Source organism: Myzus persicae, unplaced genomic scaffold (genome assembly GCF_001856785.1).
Source record: "Myzus persicae strain clone G006 unplaced genomic scaffold, MPER_G0061.0, whole genome shotgun sequence".
NCBI lineage: Eukaryota > Metazoa > Arthropoda > Insecta > Hemiptera > Aphididae > Myzus > Myzus persicae.
The window spans coordinates 594,538-622,213 of NW_019100470.1; the positions used below are offsets into that span (position 1 = coordinate 594,538).

General features: G+C 32.0%; 1 protein-coding gene across 1 annotated transcript; it reads right to left on the bottom strand.

Annotated features, from left to right (window-relative positions):
* Positions 1–1,161: 1,161 nt before the first annotated feature.
* LOC111040821 lies at positions 1,162–26,876 on the bottom strand. Its single transcript, XM_022324905.1, has 5 exons — positions 26,434–26,876; positions 9,932–10,058; positions 9,644–9,781; positions 8,228–8,383; positions 1,162–1,609 (listed from the first exon to the last, which is right to left on the bottom strand). Exons 2-5 carry the CDS (start codon positions 10,056–10,058, stop codon positions 1,581–1,583), a joined length of 450 nt encoding a protein of 149 aa, XP_022180597.1. The 5' UTR covers positions 26,434–26,876; the 3' UTR covers positions 1,162–1,580.
* Positions 26,877–27,676: the final 800 nt, after the last annotated feature.

Here is a 27,676-nt window from a genome sequence, read left to right on the forward strand (position 1 = left end):
AGGTATATAGCTATATATTATATGAAACTATGTAGCCGTATTAAAAAATATTGATCACCTCGATGCGATTAATTGCAATTTGAAATGTGTAAAATTGAAATATCGAACGTTTTGATCGATATCAAATCTATCAAATATTACTAATTTGACGTCATATGTCACATCTGCAGTTTCTTACACATAATTTCGAAACTTTTAATACTTACAAAAGTATATGGTAATAAAATTTATAATTTTATGTTTGATGTATAGTTGGCTCCTATATAGTATACATCATAGAAAGTATTTTTTTATGGCTGGAAAATGGTATAAAAATAATAAATAATTAACTACAATTCGTAATTAATCGGTCGATTACGAATATTTACGATGCCAATTGTGTAAAAATAACTTGATATCATATTAATAGAATACGATATGAAAAATGTCTCACGCGTTAAGTACGTCTGTTGAATGATATAATATTTTATGTCTTCCAGTTGCAGCAGCTGTGGTTGGTATTACAATAAATCATGTGCTATACAATGTTAAGAAAAAATTCTTGACTATTTAAAATAAAAAAATTGTTTTTGTTTTTTTGAAAATTTTTTATTGGTTTTACAAAATCATGCGCTGCTAAAATTAGAAGAATCAAAGTCAGGAATATTTCTTATATCCCCTACTCTAGACAAATGAAGCCTATAAAAACAACTTATATAAACTAATCGTACATCAAGTATACAATATAATATATAATAATATATATTAATGATAAAAAAAAAAAAAAATATAATTATGATAATAATAGTATAATGATGATAATAATAATAATAATAATAATAATAATAATAATAATAATAATGATAATGATAATTAAAATGCAGCGACAGAAGACCGCTCTAAAATATTGTTTATATATCGTTTGAACTTTTGGAATGAAGCGTATTTTATCATGATTTTTATACAGTATAATATTATATCATGACTCTAAATAAACACCGAGAATAGATAATAACGTTATTATTATTATTATATATCTATTAAAATTCACTGCTATATAATATAATATATGAGTAGTAAAAATAATAAAAATAATTATAGTTATAATAATAATCGTGAGAGTATAATATAATAATATATTGATTTGATCTTAAATTTGTTCGTTTGAAGTTTTTAATGTAATTTTTTTTAATGTTTACGATCTAGAAAATTAACCCTAAGGTACGAAAACACTTTGTTCATCGTTCATAATATATTATAATATAGGTACATAGATATTAATATTATCATTTTAATATATAATATAATCAAAATATATATATTGATTTATATTATATATGTATATAAGTAATATTATAATTATAGTTAACTTAATTATTATTATGTATATATTGTATACGATTAAAGCAAAATCATTGAAGTCGGATGTGACGAAGGGGATGGGTTGAATGTTATATTTTGAACGATTACACACACGACGGACAAGGAAGGAGAGGAGATGACAAGACGGAAATTTTTTTGTATTTTGTATTTTTTTGGTTTTTTGTTATACACGTTTACGCGCTTGTTGGTTTGCGTGTGTTCATGACGAATTTGCGTGCTTATTGCCTGTTGCGTGCTTGCTTGTTACCTGTGAAACAAAAAAAAAAAAAACATAGCATGAGTTAAATGCCGTACACAAATACATAAGAGTATATGACAACTTAGAACTAGATGTACGGTAGGTACGTCATATTCGTTATGTGAGGGTTTATCATCATTTCAGGAGCTCCTGCAGAGTACTTCGACCAATCCACTCCCAATAATCTTAAAAAAATATGCATATCATTGTTATACTAATATTATCGTAAGTATTAGTCTACTATAGAAATAGATTAAATTAAGTTTATTGGGGGTTTTTTTTTTAATAATAATATGAACTATGAAGGTACTACAGTTATTGCATACATTAACTGTTATAGGTACATTTTAAAAATATTTTAAACTACTCATATACGAATTGCTTCACAGATATTTTAAATTTTTTAGAGTCAAATATTTTTTAAACACGTATCCCTGCCATATCTTATCAACCCTTGTTCCCTTACATACGGCTTCCATGTGCAATGCATAGGTGATACGCAGAATTTTTTATTTTATACACTTAATACAATAGCGGGATTCAATACAAATAAGTTATAACAAAGAGCAAGAGTACCTTCTCAGTCGTCACTTTTCTTGGTTTTGTGTAGTATATAATATTATATAGTACCTATTCATTCTAAACGTTATTTTGTGCTCCTGCAACATTTTTGTTCGCTGCATCGCCACAGAACATACTATAATATAATATAGAGTACGGTGGGAATAAGTTTACCAGGAATTTTCACGGTTTGCGGTGACAAAGAAAAAAATTGAAATCTACGACGAATATAATATGTGCATTGTACAATATTATTATATTTACATAAACGTTCATATCTCGTTTCTTTAACGTCTGGAAACATTTGTCTGTATACCTCGATTTATCGCATATACGTTATGTATCGTTTCAGCTTAGGCCGTTAAGCGAGTGCGTATAAGTGGCGCGAATATTTTAGATTTAAAAAATAAAATACGGATGGCGCCTGCGCGTAATCATAATAAATACCATCGATTTTATTCTATTGTTTAAAGTCTAAACCATGTTATTTAAATAATTATCAAGTATACCGGATGGTGGATACACCATATACACGACATAGGTAACATTAATAAATAAACCTATTTACCTTATAGGTATACTATGCACGGTCGACGGAAATTCTTAACAGAACGACGATTTTGTACAGTTGAAACACAACGTGTACGTGATGTGTATATGTACTATAATTGTTTAAGCGTGTTTGCGATGTCACTCGCTCCGAGGAGCAGGAAACAGCTGAGTCGTTAATTAACGAAGGATTATACGACCGAAGATCGTGTTACCGCTAAAAATAAGCGACGCATGTGCTCCGTATCGCCCGTATGGGAGTGTTTCATGGTTAAAATGGTTCGATATTATGTACTTACAGGATGCAATGTACATTGAATGGGTATCTTGTACATTCGCCAAGAATTCTCACCCCTCTTTTCTTCAATAGTGCTGTTATTAAAAACCTGCTTTTAAAATTTTTTAATATACATATAGGTACTTAAATACGATATTTTCAAATTCTTGATATTTTTTCTTATTTACTAAAATAGTTTCCTGTGGAAATATAAACTTTCAATTTGTCAAATGAGAACCTCCCTTTTTTAAATTATGAATTTTTTGAAAATTTTGTAGTATCAAAATCAAAATTCAAACGAGTAGTTTTTGATTTATTTAACTTTGTGTTCTAAGGGTAATATAGGTCCATGATAGTGGGTCTGGAAGATACAAGAATGGCTTAATGGTAATCTATCGTCACATATAATTTGTGAAAATGTTTCAAGATCATAAAACACCAGATTCAATATTAAATCTATTTTATTTTTTGTAAAACCATTTTTTAGGACTTTTATCTTAAGTACGGGTAAACATTTTAATAACTGAAAAACTACTCGTTTGACTTTTGAACTAAGTATGTCAACATTATTAGTAAAGGTTATTCACAAAATAATTTACAGTAAAAAAAGGGTTCTCATTTTAAAACATAAGTTTGTGTACCGCCACAGAATACTCCTCTTAAGTAGTACAAATATCCTAAGATTTTACAAATATAGTCTTCACGTACAGTTACGAAAATTTCAAAAAACAGAATTTAAATAAATTCAATGTTAAATATGAAAAAATGGGGTTGAGCATAGTTGACGAATGTATATTATTACATTTATAAAATGTATATAATCGCGAAGTCACACTTAACATACTATTATTATGTACTATTACAGTATGTGTTAATGAGCGGTGACATTTCTCGGCTTTCGTCCAACTACTTGTCGTTGCTGGAATAATATTATTTTATAGGTAGTCCCAAATTGTGCTTATTTATTGAACACATTTCATGGCAAATAATAAATATTTTTTAACTAAACTTTTTTGAATTTGTTCAACCCTTAGCACCAAAAGACTGATCGCAACGAAGAATTGTGGCATATTTATAGGTTGTTTTGGTGTTTCATGAAATTAACAATGTATATTTTATATCAAATAATTGAACCGATTGCATTATTGCAATGTTATCCGGAGATAGCAAAATATGCCAATTCCACATCCAGCCATACAGGTACACAAATATAGTTTATAAATCATAATCGATTATTATTTTCATCAAAATTGCAGAAAATTAAATATTCAAACAGATAATAAGAGAATATAAAAAACGTTGCCCTCCGGTGCAATAAATTTGTCGTTTTTTTCTGCAATACATATATTATACTCGTATACGGCGATATTCTGCAGCAATGAGATACTGGATAGCCAAATTCCCGATAGGCTAATTATCGTGTTCCATACGTGATGCGTATTTTTGGGTCGACACACCGTACGTCATGATATGAATATATACTCACATACGCAAACAATTGTACAGATATATTATATTTTATGGTTTGACCATGGTCGTGTATATTCGAGTGAAATCCCCCCTGATCGAGGGATAAATTCCCCAAACGAATTTTTTAGTCGATCTCAACAATAATAAATAGTAAATAATCAAAATTAAAGGTACGCAATACATGGTGCGATTGCATTATTTAATAATATGTAAAATACTGCCAAGTCTCACATTTATTCAAAATATACATAAGAATATTGTGCTCCCCCAATAGCCTACCCTTACCATCATTTGTGTTTATCATGATGATACCATTCCCGGGAAGGTATGGACGGACATCCGGCCGAGTATAATAATATGTACACAGCGTATCAAAAATAATTGACAGATATAAAATTAATAAACAAACTATATCTATACGTATAGGTAGTAAGTAATAACTTATAAATACTTATTCTTTTGTAACTATAATTTTTTTAAACAAAAATGTTAAATTTAGATATTAGGTATATATAATTAGTTATATATTAAAGAAAAAAAGTAATATTGATTAGAACAATAAGAGTTATTTTGTAGTTCCTTAATTATACTTATCAGCTATTTGTGTTCTACTTTTTATACTGAATAATTCAGAACCTAACCTTCATTTTTTTTTCAAATTTTGATTTTTGGAATTTTTAATTGTACTTTATACTTACAATTTTGTTGAGGTTTTTTAGTACCTACTTAAGGAGTGCTTTCTGTTTTTAAGAAAATAGGAGGATCTCATTTGAAAAGTTGAAGTTAATATCTCCATAAGACGTAATATAAACAATTTCAAGTTGATACCTAAGATATTAAAGAAAAAATTGGAGTGAACTTAGTAGTGCTTACTTAGTGAAGAGCATATCCGATATATCAGCAGTGCCGGAATTAGAGATTTGGAGGCCTTGGTGTTAATCCAATTTAGGGGCCCCTACAGAAGTGCTGTTATGAAGACATGTAACGTGTAAGTCCCCCTGGTCTCACCTTCACATTTTTGGCTGTACAATATACATATTATACAGTATTGTCTACAGCTATTATATGTTTTAATTTGACCAATAATAATTACTCTGTTAATCTGTTATAGAAAAAATCTATTACACTTTAAAGTTTAAAATCTATATGAATAATGAACGAAATAATGCGAATCAGTAGGTATATATTTTATTGATACACATATGTAGAGGCAAAATATTTCGAAACAATTATTTTTATCGATCGATTTCTTGGGTTTATGGAAGTATTGGATATTTTATAAATATATAATATTAATTGTATATGATGCAGATGACGGAAATATTTTGTGATTACGGAAACGAAACGAACGAACATCCGCACTCTGCAGTGACTATCGATTGCCAAGTATACACACCGGAATCACAGAATAATTGAAATTTCATTTATTCTGCACCGGAATACTGCAGTTGTAAAGTTGGAGTTGGGTTAGATTAAATCGTTAATTTATTTAAGTCAGTTAATCGAAATGCGCGATGAACCGCTGGCGATACTGCAGTTAAGTGAATATTAAATGTAATCACGATTGGCCGGTGGACCTATATAATAATATTATATAATATTATAATGAACGATTAATTTGTATCATATAAATGCGGTATTTTGGGTCGGCTGGAGGACTATATTTAGTTGGAAAATAATTGGTAGGAACGTAAGTAAAACTATATTTTCAAAATTATATTTGGTATCTGGTGCTGGAATATTATTTAACTGAAACGTATTTTGTTGGAATAGTATAAGTTCAGAAATGTATTTTAGAATACGACTCCAACAAAATATTATTCAATATATTTTAATTCCATCAACATATTTTCCCAGCATAATATATTTCTAACGGATTACCCTTCCAAACCAATAATTCACCAATTTTTTAAGCGCCACCGGTCAGCTTTATATAGTCGTATGATACAATTTCAATCGTGAGGGATCGATTTTCGATATACATAATAATATCAATATAAACCTATACCCACACTGAATTTTTATTTAGAGACTCATGTTGGGAATGTCTCAGAAAGCTCGGACTTTAGCGAAAAATAATATAGGTATAACTTTTATACTACACTTTTAGATTCGAAGAGATATTAAAACCAATTTTATTATTTGACATATTTTAAATCATATTAGTCAACATTTGAGTTGTCGTTTTTATAAATAAACTTCCAACAGGTATTGAACGTTTTGATGCTCTGTTTATGGAAATACGACAGTGGTATCGACGTAACTTATTATTTTTTATGTTATTTTATATCTTGTTTCGTCTCATTACGTCTTGTGCACTATATAATATACCTAAATTGTCCTAAATTATTTTTCAAACAATTTATAATTTTCAAAACAAGATGTACATATAGTCGTATGCATTATATTGTATTGTTCGTTCAGTTTATTGTCTCGGAATAGCTAATCAGTAATCAGTATATATTAACTATTTAAGAGATATACATGTGAGTTAGCGAATATATTATATAATTTATGTACTTATATAAGTAATAAGTAGGTACGCAACCACGTGTGATAATATTATCCTTTATAATTATTTACAAAAGTCTGTTAGTGTTATACTGTTGTGCGTGTATGTGTGTAATACTATGACAAAAGAAGGATTTGGTGCTAAATATGAAAACATCAAATTGTTTGTGTGTAACATACGCCATAGCAATCCAAAACGAATAATTTGCGAGTCCCCAGGGTTATCAATATTATATAAGCGGTAAGCCCCCAGCGGCGTTCTTATTATGCAATTATTAACCATTGGCGTTGAACTTTGACATTTACATTGAAAATATGTACCTACAATCTTAAGTAATTCACATGAGACTTCACACCTAGTATAGTAACAGCTAATGGAAAACTTTGTACTAAATAATTATCAAGCTATTTTACTCCTTATACGAACAACTACAAAATTTTACACAAGTCGAAAATAAAACAAAAAGTAGAACATTTTAAATATCCATACACAGCACAAAATAGTCAAAATATTTTGAAAATTTGGTCACTTCTATAGAATATCCTAATATAAAATATTTACTGAAAAATTCAATGAACACAAAAAACCAAAAAGATTTGATCTAAATCTGAGTTTGCGTAAAAATTACTGTTTGACTTTAATTTTTTTTTTCCTGATTGTTTTGAATAGTACTGATGGGATATTTTTGCTCAAGACTCCTTACCCACGAAAACCAAACAGAACCAGCATCGAAGTTTATGATTGAAACATTTTTCTATTATAAAAAGTGTTTAATCAAAAAATAAATAAATAATGAAATTTAAATAATAAAACACATCATTTTAAAATGTAAATCAATACATTCATTGCTCCACTGAGCATCTACAATTTCAGTTCACAACATATTGAAATTGAATATTTTCCAATTTTTATGATACGTTTTGCACTTTGCAGGAGATTTTAAGCCATGGGATTATAGTTTGCGAAACGAATAAAAAAAAAAAAAATAGGGATTTCGTGAATGAATTCGATTAATTCTTTTCTTTCAGATTTAACAATATAATATTTGTATAGCATCCAGTCGTTTAAAAACAATTATCTTTCTCGAACTAATTATATATGTAGTTACGCGCACAGCCATAAATATTGTAATATGATTTTAAGGTTAAGTCGTATAGCGAGGTACCTGCATAAATACATTAAATGTCTGTATTTATGTATATGTATTATAGCTTATTCATGTTAATATTGCCCCGTGTATAAAGTGTTATATAGTTACCTTTATTACCCCGTCCCTTGCTCTTGCACTTTTTCGTGATCTGTCTGGTCTTCTCGCAATTTGAGTTCTCAGTAGACGGATCCTTGAGCGTGTCCGTCCTGATCATCTCGTTATGCGAGTTACATTGACTCCACGTGCCCTTCACATACCGGCATGCTAAAACAACACACAACCCGATACGTACAACCATATATTCATGCATTTAAATATTGTTTAAAAGCTTTAGCTATATAATATGTGTGTGTGTTACAGAATTAATGTACGTGACCAGTAAGGTTTAGAAGTTAAGTGACTAGCTGAGCAACAGCAATATAAGCAGATTGTGGGCCTTAAGCTAACTTCCAACTGCTCCGTGTTCCGCGAACCGTAGTTTCTGGGAAAAATTCAGAGCTGTGAAGCCTGTGATTGGCTGAATCTTGTAGTTACCTAGCGGTTAACCACGATGGTTATAAATAAATAGCATGTTATACTGTAGATACCAGAAAGTATACCTACTCAAGTCAAATGTTTACAAGAATGTGGTTACTGATTATAAAAATAACCATGAAATACAAATTAGAACTGATAGGTGGTGATTGTTCCGTTGTGATAACAAGAAACCAGTTACCGCTTACCAATATGTTCACAATTTCACCACAAAAATAAAAAATATATAATTTTGAGAAATCACTGATAATTTTTTCCCCAGAAATACGGTTCACGGAGCAGTGAGAAGTCGTCTTTATTCTTATGAATTTTCCCTGCTGCTCAAGGTTCGATGTCGATGACTCAGAGTATGTAAAAGTAATTTTTAAAAATATACTTATATTGCTTTGGTATTTTTTGATATTAAGATGGTTTATGGAAATATTAGTATTGAAAAGAACTTAGTATGATGATTACTAACTCAATTATTGCATTTTTGTTGTTTCCTACTGTTTAATGTGAACAGTGTAAGAATAATATCTGATATGCGATAAGGTATAATGCACAACAGCTTGTTTTTGTATTTATATACGTTTGAAAGGTTGTAAAAGGATATACTTTATTTAAGGTAAGAGCAGAGACGAGGGTACTGGATATTATGTCGGTGATTGCAATTATTGTTATCATTGCAATATGTTTTTTCAAAACAAAAATGTTACACCCACAAAACACTCATTTATAGGATACGGGGCTTATCAAGTGGCTATAGGTGGCCGAGGCCGTTTTTAAACGGGAAGAGATTCATTTGTCACCTTGCTGGTCATTCCATAATGGGTTTTTAATAAGATCAAATGATCCATATCGCCTTTGTGCATGTGTTTACAATATACATTACAATATACCGTGTAAGAATATTTGACCTGTTTTAAATGTAAAACCTCAGTAATCGCGTGCGACATTATAAAGTTAGATGCTGTTATAGCTTAAATAAATCTTGGATATAGATCGTACCTTTCTTGCACTTCTTTTCAATCTTCTTGGTCTTCTCGCAAGTCGCATCGCCTTTTTTCAGTGTCAACGTGCGCGCCTTCACATTGGTCTTTTCGTCACACGGGGACCACTGTGACTTTTCATAGTGACAGTTGGTTTCTGTTCGTTAAAACAATGTTTTAAAACATTATTACTATTTTTCTCTCTGTTTTTCGTAATTTTATGAATATCATGTTGTGATAATACAATAAAATGTATCGAGATACGATAATGATAGGTACATAATATGTATAATAAATGAATACTCGCCTTTTCCGCCATTGGCTCCTCTGGCCAAACGGTTCAATGATTGTTCGTTCGGTCCGGTCTCGTTAGAGCTGACCATTGCAATGGCCACTAACAGGAAGCTAACCATCATGATACTTAAACACTTCATCTGAAAATAAAAACACGCAATTGAATAATGTATCATACAATTTACATCATATCGTATAAATCGTGCGATAACAGCATAACTAGGTACTATGTTTTAAATTAAATAAGTAAATAACAATTCCGACATTATGAAATGTGAAAAAATAATTTTATTTTTGATAAATTCAAAATATATTTTATCTTCATAGGCGGGTTTAGTGTAATGTAACCAACTAAGTTGCTTGAGAGTGGTGTTTAAGATAATTAATTCAGATTCTATTTTTTTATTAATATTAATTTTATGGAACATATATTATGCAGTTTTTAGACACAATTTGTAATATTATGTAGGTATACATACAATTTGACGTTATAGACGCATTAAAATACAATTTATAAAAAAAATATAGTATATTCAACTAATTTTTTGTTCGTTACTATTGATTTAATATTTAGTGTCATTAATAAGTAATTACGTTTATCAGCTAATTAATAAAGATCATGCATATTCATAACAAACAGATTTTTTTTACTTCATGAATATTATAATATTATATATAATATGTCGAATTCGTAGAATGTTTATTAAACCATACAGATTTGTGATAAATCGTCTATTAATTAATAAATGTTCACTATGAAGTATGAATTATAATATTAAACATTGGGTAAAATTACCAAATCATAGGTATTAATCAATAATCAGTGATTAGCGAAGCGAAAAATACATGGAATATTTTGTATTATATTATTTGGTCAAATATAAAATATAATACAATTTAAGAAAAACACTGAAAAGCATATAACCCGACACCACACGCCCCTTTTAAAAAGTTTGAAATAATAAACAACTGCGAATGACATTTTCGAAAATATATGTCCTGGGCTCGAGTACTCTTTAGGGAAATAACTCATGCTAAAAATAAAGTCTATGTCGAAATAAACATAAAATATATAATTAAAATGTGTAGTGAACGAACACATTTTCAATTCATAACAAATTTTTATTCGGTGACTGTTGGACCATATTGAATCAATCCATTAAACTTTAATATTACAGACTCAAATTGTTATTAAAACGTCCATATAAAGACATATCAACCAATTTGTACCTACATAGATGTTTTCATTTTATTGGCTAAAAAAAGATTTAACCCATTTTCCAATACATTGTGTGTTGTATTGTAATAATACATATAATAGGTACTGCAAGGCTTGTGTTTATTGTTAAACATTCAATAATACACACAAATACACACACACACATATATATATATATATATGCATACGTACATTATATTACATATAGATATAAATAAATATTTTATTATTATAGTGTTCCGACCGACCGTGTATTTGACGAAAAATTGAAAACCAAAACAGGCTTACAAGATTTTGTTACAACAAATAAATGTTTTGATTGGTCCTTCACAAAGAGGGATTGAAAAATAGGAGAGAAACCATTTATTTTTCGAACGTGATGTAAGTACTAAAACCCTTTTAGTATTTCCCGTTGTTTCGAACAGTCACGTTTCACAATGCGGCCCCGTACGTATTCCAGTCGGTTTTTCCGTAAACCCTAAACGTGAACATGACACTTTGACCACAGAAATTATAAATTAGCGGTCACTTGCCAGTAAATGTGTATTATTAGGTAGTTGTTTGTTAGCAGTTAGCATCTTTGTTCTTTGTGTATGGCATGGAACTAGAGAAGTACCTATGTTACGTACTTGATTAAGTAAAAAATAATACGTAATTAAATATAAAGGGGAATAATTTAAACCATTGGAATTATTAATTGGTCTGTTTTAGTGTACCTAGTGTAACTATTAAAGTTGGGTTTTTAATTGAAAAGCAACAATTCTATATTCAAATCGACGGTCTAATTTTTTGACTAATTAGGATGTGAACATGCACAATTTTCATGCCAGTATTTGTTCTATATTTATTATTTAATCAGGAATGTGTTTATTTGTTTTTATCATTATTTATATTTTATATCTAAAGAACTATTATGTTGATTCCTGATGTATTTAAAAATTGATAATCGTTGACTCACACATTTCGATCATAATATTATGTGAACACAAATAGAATATATTGATGGGTCAAAACAATACAATGTGATTATAACGTAGGTGTCAGTATCAGAGTTATACGAATAAAAAGAAAATTGCGTAATGTACATAACACTTTAACGAATCATTCAGTTTAGAATAATATAGTATGTATTACACACGTGCTGGAGCTCCTTTATTTTGTGTATAACATAATAAATAATAATAATAATGTCTTATATGCGTATCACTTTTATTATTTAACAATATTGATATAAAATAGGTAACCTTCGCAAGAGGATAACGGTTATAAGAAGATTGTAAAACGAAACAACACTTATAATAGTTATAATTGTATAATAAATGAATAACATACCTATAAACTGCAGTAATATTACAGCTTCTGCATAGAAAAAGTTTATAGTACCTATACCGGCTTTTGAATAAGACATAACCTACTGTTGTAGTGAAAGAAATAATACGATACTTATATAGGTACGCCGGAGCTTTAAAATTCAAAAATCTTGTCATTGTGTAGACGTATGTAAATGTGAAGGTATATGCTTAAGGTTTTAAGGGTCCTATACACGTAGCCCGCGTTTACGATGTTTTGTAAACTATATAATAATATAATAACTACAACTCTTGAAAGCTTTGAGTCACGTAGACCCTTAAAAATTGTTGTGCAACCAGAAATCAAGGTTCATTATACTCAATTCTTATCTATTCTATTGTGTTTTTCTTTTTCCGAGTAGGTACTAGCTATATGCTTTAACTTTCATTCGACTTTTACGAGTTTACTTGTTTACACGAATTTTTTTTTGTAAAATCTCATCGCATCTGAAATACCCATGTGTTGATATGTTTTTGTGCTGTAAAATCGAACCGCAGAACAAAGCGATTGTTATGTATGTGACTTTCCAATAATCCGCTCCATTTCTATATGCGACTAATTTTAAAACGCACATGGTAAAACTACTGTAAAAGTGCGCACAGTCCAACTCGATTGGGTTTTTTTGGCTCCATATATACAGCCAACCATGATTCAATTTACACTGCAGTAAAAAAGTGTCGAGCGAGTTTGTTTCAACAGTATGGTAATATAATTGAATTTCAATGCCATAAATAAATATATATATATATATATATATAATATAATATAATATATATATATATAAGTAAAATATGTAAATGATAAATATTGATTTTTTTGTATACACTTTCAGAATTTCTACAAGTTTTTCCTGCGGTGGTATTTTACCAATATGTGTATAATTATAATTTATTAAACAATTTTGAATTCGACTTTATAATATATCTACCTAACTGGTCAAAGTTATTAGGTATTGCGATGTATAGGTCTGTGCTCAGCACAAAAGAAAATTATCTTAAATCGTAGTGCCAAGTACAATATTGTTATCAGGTGCAGTTACAACGTCGGTTTTTGTTATTGTGGGTTTATCTACAAATACAATTTAGTATTTTCCCTTTGTGTGCGCATTTGATTTTTATTTGTCTGTCAAATAATCAAATCTAATTCTTTTTAAAATTTAAAATGAAAATGATATACATGCAGATATAATAATAATTGGAAATTTATATTCATCGGAAATCAGTAAGCTTAAATGACATACATTATTTTAAGAATTGAAATAAATGATTACTAATTCATTCTAAATATTCTGAGTTGAATAATAAATCGAATAAAAGTATTATACCTACGTACATTTGTAGTCAGAATTCAATAGGAAATTTATGAATATTATGTGTTGTTATTATTTCATTGTACAACACATTTTTAAGATTTTTATTTAGTTTTTAAAACAAACATTCACATGATAATTTAAATTGATCAAATATTATCAAATAATTTAATATTTATAGATATTATACGTTTCAACTACAGTTTACATTCTGTGTATTCTACTATCCTATTATTTTAGTTCAATTTAGTATAATAAATTATATCTTATTAAAATATATAATTGTATTGAATTTTAGTTATGATTTATGATTATAAAATAATATTTATCGAAAAATGAATGATCAATTTTGCATATTATTATATTTGTAAGAAAAATTATTATTCTTATTTTTAAAGAAAACTGTAAAATGATAAGTATATTTTAAAATATACAATGAATTAACGATGACCTATATTATGTCTGCAGAAGACTACGTAGTAGTTATAATGATGCTGGAACGTATTTTTGAAAATAATTATCACCTACACAAAGATAAACTTCTTGGAAGGTTGGGCAAAAGAGGCGCCCCAAAAGATGTGCTGTATAAATCTTTACTAGAACATCCGGTGGATGATTGCCAAGTTTTTGGTTTATTCGCGCTGTATATATATGTGTGTTTGCACGTGTATTAAATATATTATATAGGTATAAGTATAATAAGAGTCATCAATTTTATCAGTGGCCTTTGTTGGCTTTTGCGGTGTTAACGACCGGTAAAGACGAAAAGGATGAAGTATTTATGACAGCAATAACCACCTCCTTCCAGAGACAACAGAAGAAAATATATCGTACGCCAAATTTATGAGATAAAAAGAGAAAAATCACATTTCCATTATTCAAGAGAACCTATTCATAATGTGGAGTGTTTTTGACATTTATGTTTATAATTCTTCCATCTTTGGTATTTTGAAAAAAACATTTTAATTCAAATCTTAAAAATAATTAACGAGATTCTAACTTATTTTTCGTTAACGATAAGAAAATACTTGGGAAAACATTTTTTTATAGTATCATAATAGTTCCTACCTTTTATTATACTATTAATTTTCCTTTAGAATTCATATCAAATTATCAAGTCATATATTTAGTTCGTAAGAGGCGTTGTAAGGGTCACATATTATACATATATACGTGCTGAAGTTATATAGCTTATTCTTGTTGTTACTTATTGTTTGATTTAATGTGGTATATTATTGGGTATAGTATTTGGGTCTGCAAAAATATTGTCAACTTGAATTAAAATCAAAACCACTGGTTTTTATTCGAAATATTATTCAACCAATTATTTTAAATAAACAATTTGGTGTACTTGAAATAAAAGAATGAAAACAATCCGTTTTGTTGGTTTAGACAATAAAAAATAAACGTTTGATTTTAAATGCTTTCCATTGTGTATCTTCCATCAAATAGAGACACTAAAATAAGAATGATAAAAGTTGTCAACAAGCAAATATTATCTTTTACTTATGGAAATTTGTGGTAAACATTAAATAATATAATTTTGTTTTGTAAAAATTCGTTTTGTATTTTGGACCAAATTAGTTTTTAAATCTCTAGGGAATGTAACTGTAGTCTGCAGGCATGGAATATACATATACCTTCCTAAAGTTTTAATTATCATTATTTAACCACCCTATATAAACCACGTTTTCGTAACAAAAGTACCTAGTGTTATATATGGTATACATTCTATAGAATCTGGACTTAAAACTTTGAACTACAAACAATTTAACGTCATCGTTCGGATTCAACGCTGCAGTTTCATAGGTATTAAAATAAAAAAAAAACGTTGATTAATTCAACTGAATAAATAAAATGTACCTAACTAATTTTTGTATTAATCTTGAATTTAAATTGCCGATTTGTGCTAACGTTTTGTGCCTTGGTAAAATCAGTAAAACCGTTGAATAATAATAATAATAAAAAAAATGTTTTCCGGCAGTGATTAATGCTTTATACGTGAATAGTTTACGACGCATAGGTCGTTGCCAAAAGTATTTCATCATATTAAAAAAATAAACAATCAAACTCATCTAAATATCTAATTATATACAGTTATTGGGCAATAATATTCCTAATGAAAATCGTACATACCATACAACACACATAATATTCTAAAAAAACTTTGGGTAATTAAAACATAACTTCTCAACACTACCCACATAAGATCAAACCAAGCACCAATAACTTTGGAGTTATTTTTATTCTCACGTAAATGACACTTTATACTTTATAAGTACTTAATATTTTAGTATACGTTCAGTCATCCGTAAGTTCTTTTGAAATGTTATGACTCCTGAACTATATCAATGTACATAATAATATATATATAAACATATGTGCGGGTGTTTAAAAAAAAAAATTACAAAATAATGGTTGGCTAAATACCTATACATACGGCCGATGTACACACGATCATTATTCATAATTTATAAATGTATTTCGGCTCAAGTCACTCACAGGAAATGGCCTTCAGTCAGTGTTAAACGTCCGAGCGTAACATATTATTACTGTAAATCTTTATTGGTGTCCGTTACACATATTTTATATTATATACACACGATTTAACTCAAAGCTATTTTGTAATTATTGACCAACAACTTTATAGTCATCACTTTAAATGATAATAACTAATGAGTAATATGAGTAATGATCAATGTGATAAATTACACTAGAATTTTAAATTTAAAGTCGACTTATTCATTATAAATTACTATGTGATGGTTATTCATTTATATAATAATTTACATGCATATGAATTCTCATTGGTTTGATGCGCAGTATTTAATAATTCATTGCGTATATTATAATATTATAAGTTTTATTGTACCTAACTTTTGTAAATGCATTTAGACATTTAGTATACCAGAATACAGATGATGTATTACATAAACTGAATAAAATAAATATTATACGTCGAACGATATAAAGACAAAAAGTAATTTAAACCACGTTCCGTGTAAACATAATAAAATATTATGTTTTTCTAGCCAGGAAAAAAGTGACGTTCGACCGGTTCAAAACTGCGCGAATAAACCACTCAACCTGTTTAACGTAAACAGTTGTAAATGTTTTAAAATTTCGGTTCGAATTAATCGAAATTGTCGAAAGACCAGTCGTTCTGGGTATATTGTATGGATCGAAACCGTCGAAACCGTTCCCACGGTGGACATTCCGTCACACCAGCCGTTCGCATATACGCGTGTGGGTAATATACGCGCGTGTGGCTGCAGTTACGATGTATATGTTATATGTAATATGACCGTACAGGAACCCTTGTAACTGGGCTGTCCATTTGCTGTACGCTAAAGTGTGTTGCGCATATTGTTTTGAATAATTTAAGTACACTTCGAACACCCCCGGGGAATGGTGTTCAAACTGCCCTGGAAATTATGTTTTGAAAACTCGCCATCCCCAAACGTATAATCGGGAGGGATCCTCTGCAGAGTTTCAAACTATATGTACCTATAGGCTATAGGTACAGTAATAAGGGTTTGCCGTTGCAGCGGGTTATTGTTCGATTTTATTAGAATATGTTTCGTCTTAAATAAACTTATGCAATCACTATACGAATATTATAATATTATACTTGGCAGTTGGCCGTATCGCAGTAAAATATACACATTTTATTGATTATCCCTCAACAATATTTTTGTTTCTACTGTATACCGAGTGTAAACTTCATAAACACAAATAACATTTGAGTATAAGAACACATTTTTAATTTGAAAAGTTTTCAAAAGTACAGTCATAACTAATTTTTTTTGGCTTAGCTTAATCCAAGTGAAACATTGTAAACGCGTTTATTTTTTTATCATTTTATACATTTATTACTCGAGTAATTACACTAATCGAGTTAATTTCTCGTGACACGGCGGAAAAAAATAACGTGTCGGCGAGCTCTAATTGAGGTTTCCAAATACTTGTGTGCATACATTTATCAGTTCGGTGGCTGCTGTTCTCCCACATAAATTATATGAAAGTTATAACGCGGGTTAATTGCGTTTTCGCGGTAGAGAAGCGCTTAATTGAAAAATATCCTTGTTAATATATTTATCGTGAGCTAAAACAATTTTAAAATTATTCGTAAAACTAAAATTCAAACAATACACTACGCACGAGCGTATACTCGTTCTTATTAGATCTACTATCAGCGGTTTTAGTGTGGAGATGTATGGGGGGGGGGGGGCTCATCCCTCTACTTTTTATAATTTATATTTTCCATTCTTATTCTTTCCACTTATTTTAATCCACTTCGACAACTGTCTAAAATGTATATGCTTACATATATAAATACCTATATAATACGATATATACCTAACCTATATTTACGTTGGAGCGGTAATCGAGTGTAATGTAAACTCAACCAATTTCATAATAATAACAACCACAACGGTGCACTGAACTAATTGTGATTTATTGATATATTATATTATTATATTATACAATATAACTAACGTTGAATTTTAATACACGAAAACCGGACTGCACATTATACAGTGATCAGATCTCGTTCGGTCGCAGGACACAGGTGCAGGGGCGTATTATAATTTTTTCGTTAAAAATCAATATTGAGCGATAACTCATTGCCGATGATAAAAAAAACTTGCAGCCATTCGAAAAACGGTTTTGACCGACCGGAACTCTGCACTTGATGTTTTCTTCAAATCGTTTCGAAGGTGTAGTTATAAGTATACGGTATGGAAGAACTTCTAGAACTATACATCGAGAAAGTATAAAAACGGCAGTTTCAAACAATATCTAGCTATATGCTATTTACATTATATATAACACATCGAAACTTCCATTTATCTAACTTTTCTATTTGACTAAATATTAATCGGTCGAATTAGTTCAGCGAGCGAAGTATGCTGACATCGTTTTGTCCGTGAACTGAAATACCTTACCTAACCTACACTAAACTGAGATACACTTATATAGCACCTTATTTTATATTTGTTCATTTTTTCACGGGAAAATCGGCATCTAATTCGACCGAGATGGACAATACGCCTGTGGTGGATTAGATTTAGCACTATAAAACTTCTTGATATGTTTTCAAAAGTGGTTCAACTTCAGACCATTCGGCATTCTCTAAACTTTCCTCATATCTCTTAGAACTATCTATAGTTGAGATTTTCGTTGAAATCGTTCTAGTATTTTTCGAGTCTATAAGCTACAAACATAAGGACATTGTATTTTGTTGTACATTTGAATACCAGATAATAAATTTAATATTATTTTCTTTTATCAAACAATTTTATAGCAACGCGTGCAGAGTATTTTTTTAAAATTTTATTTAATTTCAGTACCTAATGCATGAAAGAATATATCGACAATAATGTATTTGATTTTCGTGAGTCAAAACTAAAAACATGTGTTAGCAACCTTAACTAATCTACCTATAACCTATATATGGGGTTTAAAGAATATGCCCTCAGAGTGTCGAGGAATCTATTGATACAACTTTTATTGAAATTGGTCCTGCAGTGTAGTAGTTGCTGATATTAGCCGTTCCTATAAAAAGTTCATCTCGCATTTATAAAACATAATATGGATAATTTTTATAATTTATAATTAGAATAGATAATATTCTTTCCAAATTAAAATAATATGTAGCTTCAAATCAACGAACTTTTCTGTCCAACTATTCATATTTTTGAGAACCATAATCATGTTAGAACCATACGTGGTGTTATGATATTCTATCTAACGAATTTGTCTATAATAAGAAGTTTGTTGCCCAAGAGACTTCGTACTGTGGAAGTTTCGTAGAGTATATATTTGTACTATAATATTATAGCTAGACTCGATTTTCAATTTGCTCGGCTTTGAACCACTTCGCGCAGACTACCCTATAAACAATGATCGTAGACATGGAAATCGGAAAAAACGAACGTAAAAGAAAACCAATTTCATTACATTCGCCGCCGACTGCTGTCGAAAAGCGCCCTTGATAACGGGGTAGGACTTAGAGCGATATTATGTCATATATCGGTAGCGATAAATCGGCGTTTCGAACGTGTGCACAATATATATATATATATATATATATATATATATATATATATAATAAGTGATGCTCGCGCAAACACGATGGGTAGTCATAATATCGGTTACCGACTAAATTCGATTTATAGAAACCCGATCCGAGGTCAGGTGACTCGGTCTCTTCTGGTTTAAGTATATATACGGTCGATAAACTGCAGTGTCAGGCCGTCAGGGTACAACAAATATTACGATTTCGTCCGGGCGAGGCGCCTGACGGCGAGACGACAGCAGGACGCCAACGACATATCGCAAATTATTATTATACATCGAACTCATATTATTATTATTACAGGTGACGTCCTTTATATATTATTATATTATATATCACGCGCAAAACACATCGTACTATAATAACGGCAGCGATCTCGCCATTATTATTATTATTATTATTATTATTATTATTATTATTGGTATACCTCTGTATTGTATTTATTATATTATTATTATTATTCGCGTTCTGCTCCGCAGGGTGTGGCGTGGTGCACAATGGCTTCCCCAAAATGAATAGACGTTTTAATTTCAACAATAACCCCGGTGCGGGTATATACCTATACAATATTTTAATCCGACGCGTACATATTACATATACCTGCAAAAAGCGTTTTGTGACCGTCGTCGTCGCTGCGGCGCGACAAATGACATTTGATTCAATAGGTTGGCGTATATTTTAGACGGCTGTGCAGACAACAAATGCAGACGTACATTATACACCATTATTGTGTGATGGCACTCGTTTATGATTATGGCGTCAGCAGCTCACGTTCGGGTCTTCCGATGTTCATAGCAAAGATAATAATATTTTATATTTTGTTATAATATAATATTTATGTGCGTATGGACCTATACTGGGTATACAGGTACCTAAATATTTTTTGACGACGAAATAATAGATAATCGAAACCATTTAGGTGCACCTCGAGGCTGTTCGGTGATGTCGGCCCCTGCCACTGCGCCCTGATGCGTAGTCATCCCTTATTGATAAAGGGTAAATCAACGAGCCGAAAATGGTTCAGCGCTGCAGACTCTTTGAATATGTTGATGATTTTAAATCGTAATTTGAAGGACTAGATTTTGAGTTATCGGATTTGCGTTTACTGAGGATCCTCGTCCTTGTCCGGACATAATAAATACTAGATCCGATATTACACATTTACATAATATACTGTTATGCATTTTTTTAGGACTCTTTTTGAAGACTAACCATTATATCCTTTGTATATATACATCACACACACAACAACAACTCGGAAACCACTCTTTTGAATCGAATGAAAATGGCGGTGGGCATGTTCTGTATACATGCAGCCGGAAGTCCATTTTCGCACTATCAAATGCCTACCGTAAAACAACATATATATAACATTATTATTTTATTTCCGTTATATATATATATGTATGCATAAAGGTACTCCGCGCTCTCCCGCCAACATCTGGATAGGTACACTTATCACTATAGGTACGATGAAAAATAAACCTCTCGCGAACTCATACACAGGCACATCGCATATTATTATTGTTATATTGCAACGATACAGGTATATACGCTCAACTCGCTGGATGTGTGTGCGCGTGTGTGTGCTCGCATCGGTCGACCGTTGAACTCCGCGTGCTGCTGCAGGTTCCGAGTCGGCGTCCGTGTGCAGATTTTTCTTCTCCTCTGGTATATTATACCGATGAGCTGGTATACGCCGGTAAGTCGTTTCTCGGAACTTCCCATAGCCGGAGCACGGTCTCTTTGTGTGTACATAACAGGCACGACTGCCGTCGCTCGCAAATAACGGTATACCTATATATAATAAGCGCGAGTATAATATAACATAATATTACGTCGCGACTGTTACGTTGTCTGCGACGAGTCGTACCAAAGCCGTGTGATAATGACGTATATACGTTGGCATATGTGAATATTGCGCATCTCGGTTTGCCTTTAGCGGACGATTGCGATCGGCAGAAGTCGTTATTTATGTTGGTTTTTTTTTCGATTACTTGCGGTTGTAGGAACGTCGAGACTCTGTATCGTGTATATATATATATACCTCCGAGTAAAAGACGTCCTCCTATGTCGCCATCACGAAGGGGGTAGGAACTGCAAGATTTCGACCTATCACGTGAGCGCGACAAGCATATAATATTACATTTGTGCGAATCGTAAATATCATTAAATCTGTAGGCCTCGGAAGTTCAACAATAGCGAAATCAAATTGTTTTTGTTATAAGTACATAGTGTGATACAAATTTGTTTCACGCTTCCCTGCAGATATACAAAGTCGTATAAGAAATTTAATTTTGCTAATTTTTGCTATTTTCAGGTAAGTATACTGTATCTCACAAATAAACCACATTTTATTGAATATTTTTTTATATTCGCTCACCGAGAACGTCTAAAATTAGAATTGGAATATAATCAGACATTTATCGGAAACGTTCGTGTACATTGAAATTAATAAGTTTTTTTACAACTGGAAAAAAAATGTCTTCAGATTCAGACGGTCTTCCCGAAGATTTAAATTGCGATGAATTGGTATTTTTCAAGTACGCCCCAGTCACGTTGATGTTGAGCTAATGTTGTATAAAAATCTTTAAATAGTTTTATGTTAACATTTTAAGCATAAGTGCACTAAAGAAACAGCCGGTACCTAATACCTGAGTAGTGAGTACCTTATTACCTATTGTACCATTTTATTAATATACATAAATTATGATAAAAAAAGTATTTTAAAGAATAAAAGTAATTGGAATGTTTTTTTTAAAGTTGAATTTTTTATATTTTTCAATTTTTAATCTCATTTATAGGGCGTATTTTTGGCGTTTTTAAGTGCACTTAAAATGCATATTAAAGCGCTATAAAGTAACATTTTTTAGTGCCATAACTTCCGATGCATGATCGTTATACTATTACTATTACTGTTGTTGTTGTGTTATATATATTTCCACCAGGAACCGAACCAAACAGATGCTGCAGCGGACGTGGCACACATATATATAATATAATAACATAATAATAATGTACAATGTCATTATATCGACGGTCGCAAACGTCGCAGGGCACACATGTCGTATAATATATATTTATTATATTGTGTACCGAGTGCGTATATGGCTGAAGTCTACATAATATTATGTACAGGATGGTTCACAAAACACGCTCAGCCCTATTTTTCCTTTAATATAATTCATGTATTCGTACTCCGATTTTTCGAATTCGTAGGATTTTTCGTATTCATGAAGGATGATGATTTTGATTCGTCAATGTTTTCTGAAAAATCTATCCACCCAATTAATGGCGATTTTCGTATGAAAAGAATCAGATGTCTTACACTCCGCAGGACACTCCTCGAGTTTGGAAAAAATCTCAAAAATTTGAAAATATAGTATTCAAGTATATATTTTGAAGATTTCAAAAATCAGATTTCAGTTAACTGTCGCATAGCCGAAGAAAAAGTGTTCGGTAGTGCTCGGTGAATCACCCTGTTAATATACAGAGTAAAACATATGCGACACATTTATTCGGACCGTTTTTACTCCGGCGATCCTGTGCTGTGTGATACATATTATACAACGTCGGTCTCGATATTCACACGTGGATGATATTAATATAATAATAATAACATAATTTTATAGCGTTACAGCAGCAGTATATATAGTTGCAGTGTGCGAGGGAGTTTTTTCTCCTGTACTTTTCTCCTATAAATACGATGCACTCGGCCATCATGTCGTCTGCACCGGGGACATGACAAAACAAAACAGATTTGGACAACTTTCCGGGGCGTATATGTATATTATGGTGGATATCCGAAATTAAAATATCATGAGTGTGGAAGTGTATGCGGAAAATGCCGCAAAATAATAAGAGCGCACACTATCGTGATCCTTGTTGGCATCTCGATAATAATAATATACCATCGTCCGGACGCATTATGATGACGGTATATATACAATTTGATATATTTTATACTTGCCAAACCACCGACGATATAATATATTATTTCGAAGTTCCTTTGTATAATGTTTTATGGGTGCGGCTACTAATTAAATACGGGTTATTATTTTTTTTTTTTTATCCCGTGTCTCGATGCGATCTGATGATTATTTTTTTTCGACTATAAATCGTATACTCTCCGCGGCCGGAGCTGATCGTTTGGCAAGCACCTCCTACCTACGATATATTGGTATATGCGTATGTTAAATTATTATTATTTTATCGTCGTAATACACTCAACCTCGGAGCAGCAGATAAACCGCGATATATTTATACGTTTATACGCTTTTTCACTCCCTCGATTTACAGAATATCGACCATACCTAAACTGTGTACGCAAAAAATTAACACCGTGGCCGAATCTTGACGTTAACGATAATATTGTTGTGACGGTTATTTAATACGACCTAGGCAAAGTCATCGTCGTCATCGGAGCGTGTAAATATTTTAGAATAGAATAATTTTAATCAGGAGAAGACATAATTATTATTATTATGTTTTCGCCAACGTGCAGAAAACCTATTACCTACGGCTATAGGGAGTGACGTAGCTAGGGGGTGTTTTTGGGGGTGTTGAAACACTCCTCCCACGCGGCTGTATTTATGCAAAAAATATTTGTACCATACGATTCAGATTTCTACAAAATAATATGTTGTCATATGCGTGGTTCTATTACATAGGTATTTGATATTATTAATATTATGATAACTGTAGTAATATTATTATAACTACAGTCATACGGAGTGCAATGTGGAGCCCTCCCCCGTATTCAAATATAACATATAAATTTAATGATTTTAAGAATTAAAATATATAAAACATTAACCACCCCCTTAAAAAAATTATCGCTGTGGTGGGGGTTACACTTAGAACTTGTATTATATATTATTATATTATAAAAACGTATGTTTAGTCAATATACATAATTTGTGGCGTTCTAAGAGCAGCGAAACAAATGGCGATGTTTTAGACATCACGTCATCGTCGCCGATAGCGTTTGGATATTATTATGATCTAAATTCTAAATAATATTACACTATGTGTGTAGACCTCCGTACAGCAGGTACAATCGCATTGCCGTTTAACCTCGACGTTTTATTTATACAAACGTTATAATATTATTATAAATTATTATCGTTTCGGACGGTGATAAAACGCCACTTTATCTCTCTATACTCTATACACGAACGGACTTTTTCCCCTTAATTAGACTACCGCTGTTATGTTGTATAATATATTATGAAGTAAAATTAAAAAAATAAATAAATGCAAAGCTTATATTATGATGGTTGAAGTGCGTGTAATATAATATAATATAATATAATATTATAATTATATTCGATATACTATATATAGTATAACGTGCGATTATCAACTACTACACACACGTTGCAGTGTATTTTATTGAAAGATATATTATAATATTATTATATAATATGCTACTCGGCCGACGCGCATATTATCTCTATTCGATAAAATGTACAGTGTGTATAGGTATATAATATAATATATATATCTATCGAGGAAAAACACTAGCTCGCACAAAGTCTGATCGGTGCGTGACGGCGAATAAAATAATATAATATACACACAGCGACGGTGCATTGGTTAAATTTTCTTCGTACACGGTTAACACTGTATCATCGCAGGGAGCAGGGACATGCCGAAGGGGTTAAATAAATTCTTTGTAAATGTCACACCGTGTAAAGGTGTGCGTGATTCGGCTGCAGCATCCGGAGGTTTTAAACATCGAGGGTGCACCACCACGTACGAACCTACCTACCCACCTACCTGTCAAAAATGTCTTATGTCCATCGGTTTGGATGCAAGCCCGTTCACAAGCTGCTGCACCTGCAGCACCCCCGTCGCGGAGGGTTTTACAGATATACGAGAAAAAGTGCTCAACGACCATATCGTTACGATGGTAATAATATAACAAATTAATATCGTAATATTATATCACTTCAATAGCGAACGCACAGGATTTTCTTCCCTTGGGAAGAATTTGGGGATTTTAACCCCTTGGGGTTGTACTGCTGATAATGATTTTCTCGAAATTACATAACTACACTACTGCAGTTATCATATCAAATATATGTATAGCGGAGAAGAGCGTTTTTTATATAGTAATACGTTTTCGAGGAGGAAGCCATTTCGGAGGGGGGGTTGTGAGCCCCTTAACCCACCCCTAATGTGTGCGCCACTGTAGTATAATATCGTTACTATCGTCTATAATAATAATAATCATCATGTTCCCATATTATGTTTATTCATATTGTAATATCAATCTCAAATTAATAATAACGCTTATATGTTATGAGTTATAGCAGTGAAGTGGCGTGCTGAAGGATTTTTAGCTCGTGGCAAGACGGACAGTTATTAAGGACGATCATCCTGTATAAAATATAAGTTTTGTACTGTGTCGTATAATACTAATAGATTGCAAAAAAAGTTGTCACATTTTTGTGTTTTCGACATTATGATATTATAATATTATCGCACGCCACTGATATTGAAAAACAATTAATACTATCGTGGTATTATAAAAAATATATGGACACGTACCTTGATGTGTGTGTGTGGAAAACTGTCGGTGGGAAACGCGTGTGCAGAAGAGACGTGGAGCGGTATACGTCGGTCGTCGAGCGGTACGGCGGCGGACTGCGTACGCGGAGCGTGTGTGGTGCCTGCGTCGGGAGTATAATACAAACTTAACGACGGTACGCTGTTCTACGGTACAATAATGTACGCGAGTCGTGATCGGCGGCGGCGGCGGCGGCGGCGCTGGTATTATTGTTTATTATTTATTTCGTCATGCGCGTCAGAGAGCAGTCGGCGGCCGGGCGTGTTGCGCGCGCGTGTGCGAGTGAGCGAGCGAGTGTGAAGGATCGAGCGAGCGAGGGAGTGCGCGCGTGATCGTACGTATGGTGAGCGTGTGTAGTAAGCGGGGTGAACAAGCGGCTGCAGCGGCGGTAGTCTTGCGCTGGACGACTGGCGGACGTACACTGAACGGCGGCGCGCACGCCGTGCGGGGCTATAAGGGGCAGCAGCCGCCTCCGCCGCCGCCGCCGCCGCTCGCAGGCTCCATATTGATTTAATGCGCTCCAGGCGCGCCTCGGCGGTCCCACCTAATCCCGTGTACGGAACACCGTGTGTCGTCGTCGTCGTCGTCGTCGGACGGTTTATTACTATTATTATTATTTTTTCTCTCCACGTCCCGCGTATACTTACACGCCACCACCTAGCTCGATCTCTATCTATTCGTCTCTCGGCATCTCACTCACTTGCTCTATCCCTACCCACTCTATCCTCTTCTCACCTCTTGTCATTTTCTCTCTCTCTCTCTCTCTCTCTCTCTCTCTCTCTCTCTCTCTCTCTGTCTCTCTATCCTTTTCTCTCTGTCGGTCGTTATTTCACTTTTTCCTAACTATTTTTTTTCCCCGTCGTTGGATTTCTTCGCTCCGATGCTGCGGCGGCGGTGGCGACGACGACGAACGACGACCGGTCGTTTCGTCTTTTCGGACCGGCAAACAACGGCGACGGCAGAAAAAATAAAATTCCCCCTTACCTCACACACCGCATCATCACCCTCCATGCTTGTATAATAGAATCGCCGAAAAAGACGTTTATTATATATTTATACATATATATTGTAAATTTGTATTATAGGTAGGTATGCAGATACGCGAGCTCGTCATGAATAATTATTATAATAAATTATCGAGTGTACCTATAAACACAAGAATTTATTGCAAAAATAATAATAATAATAATATCTATATAGTTGGTTGGATAAGTAAATGCGTAG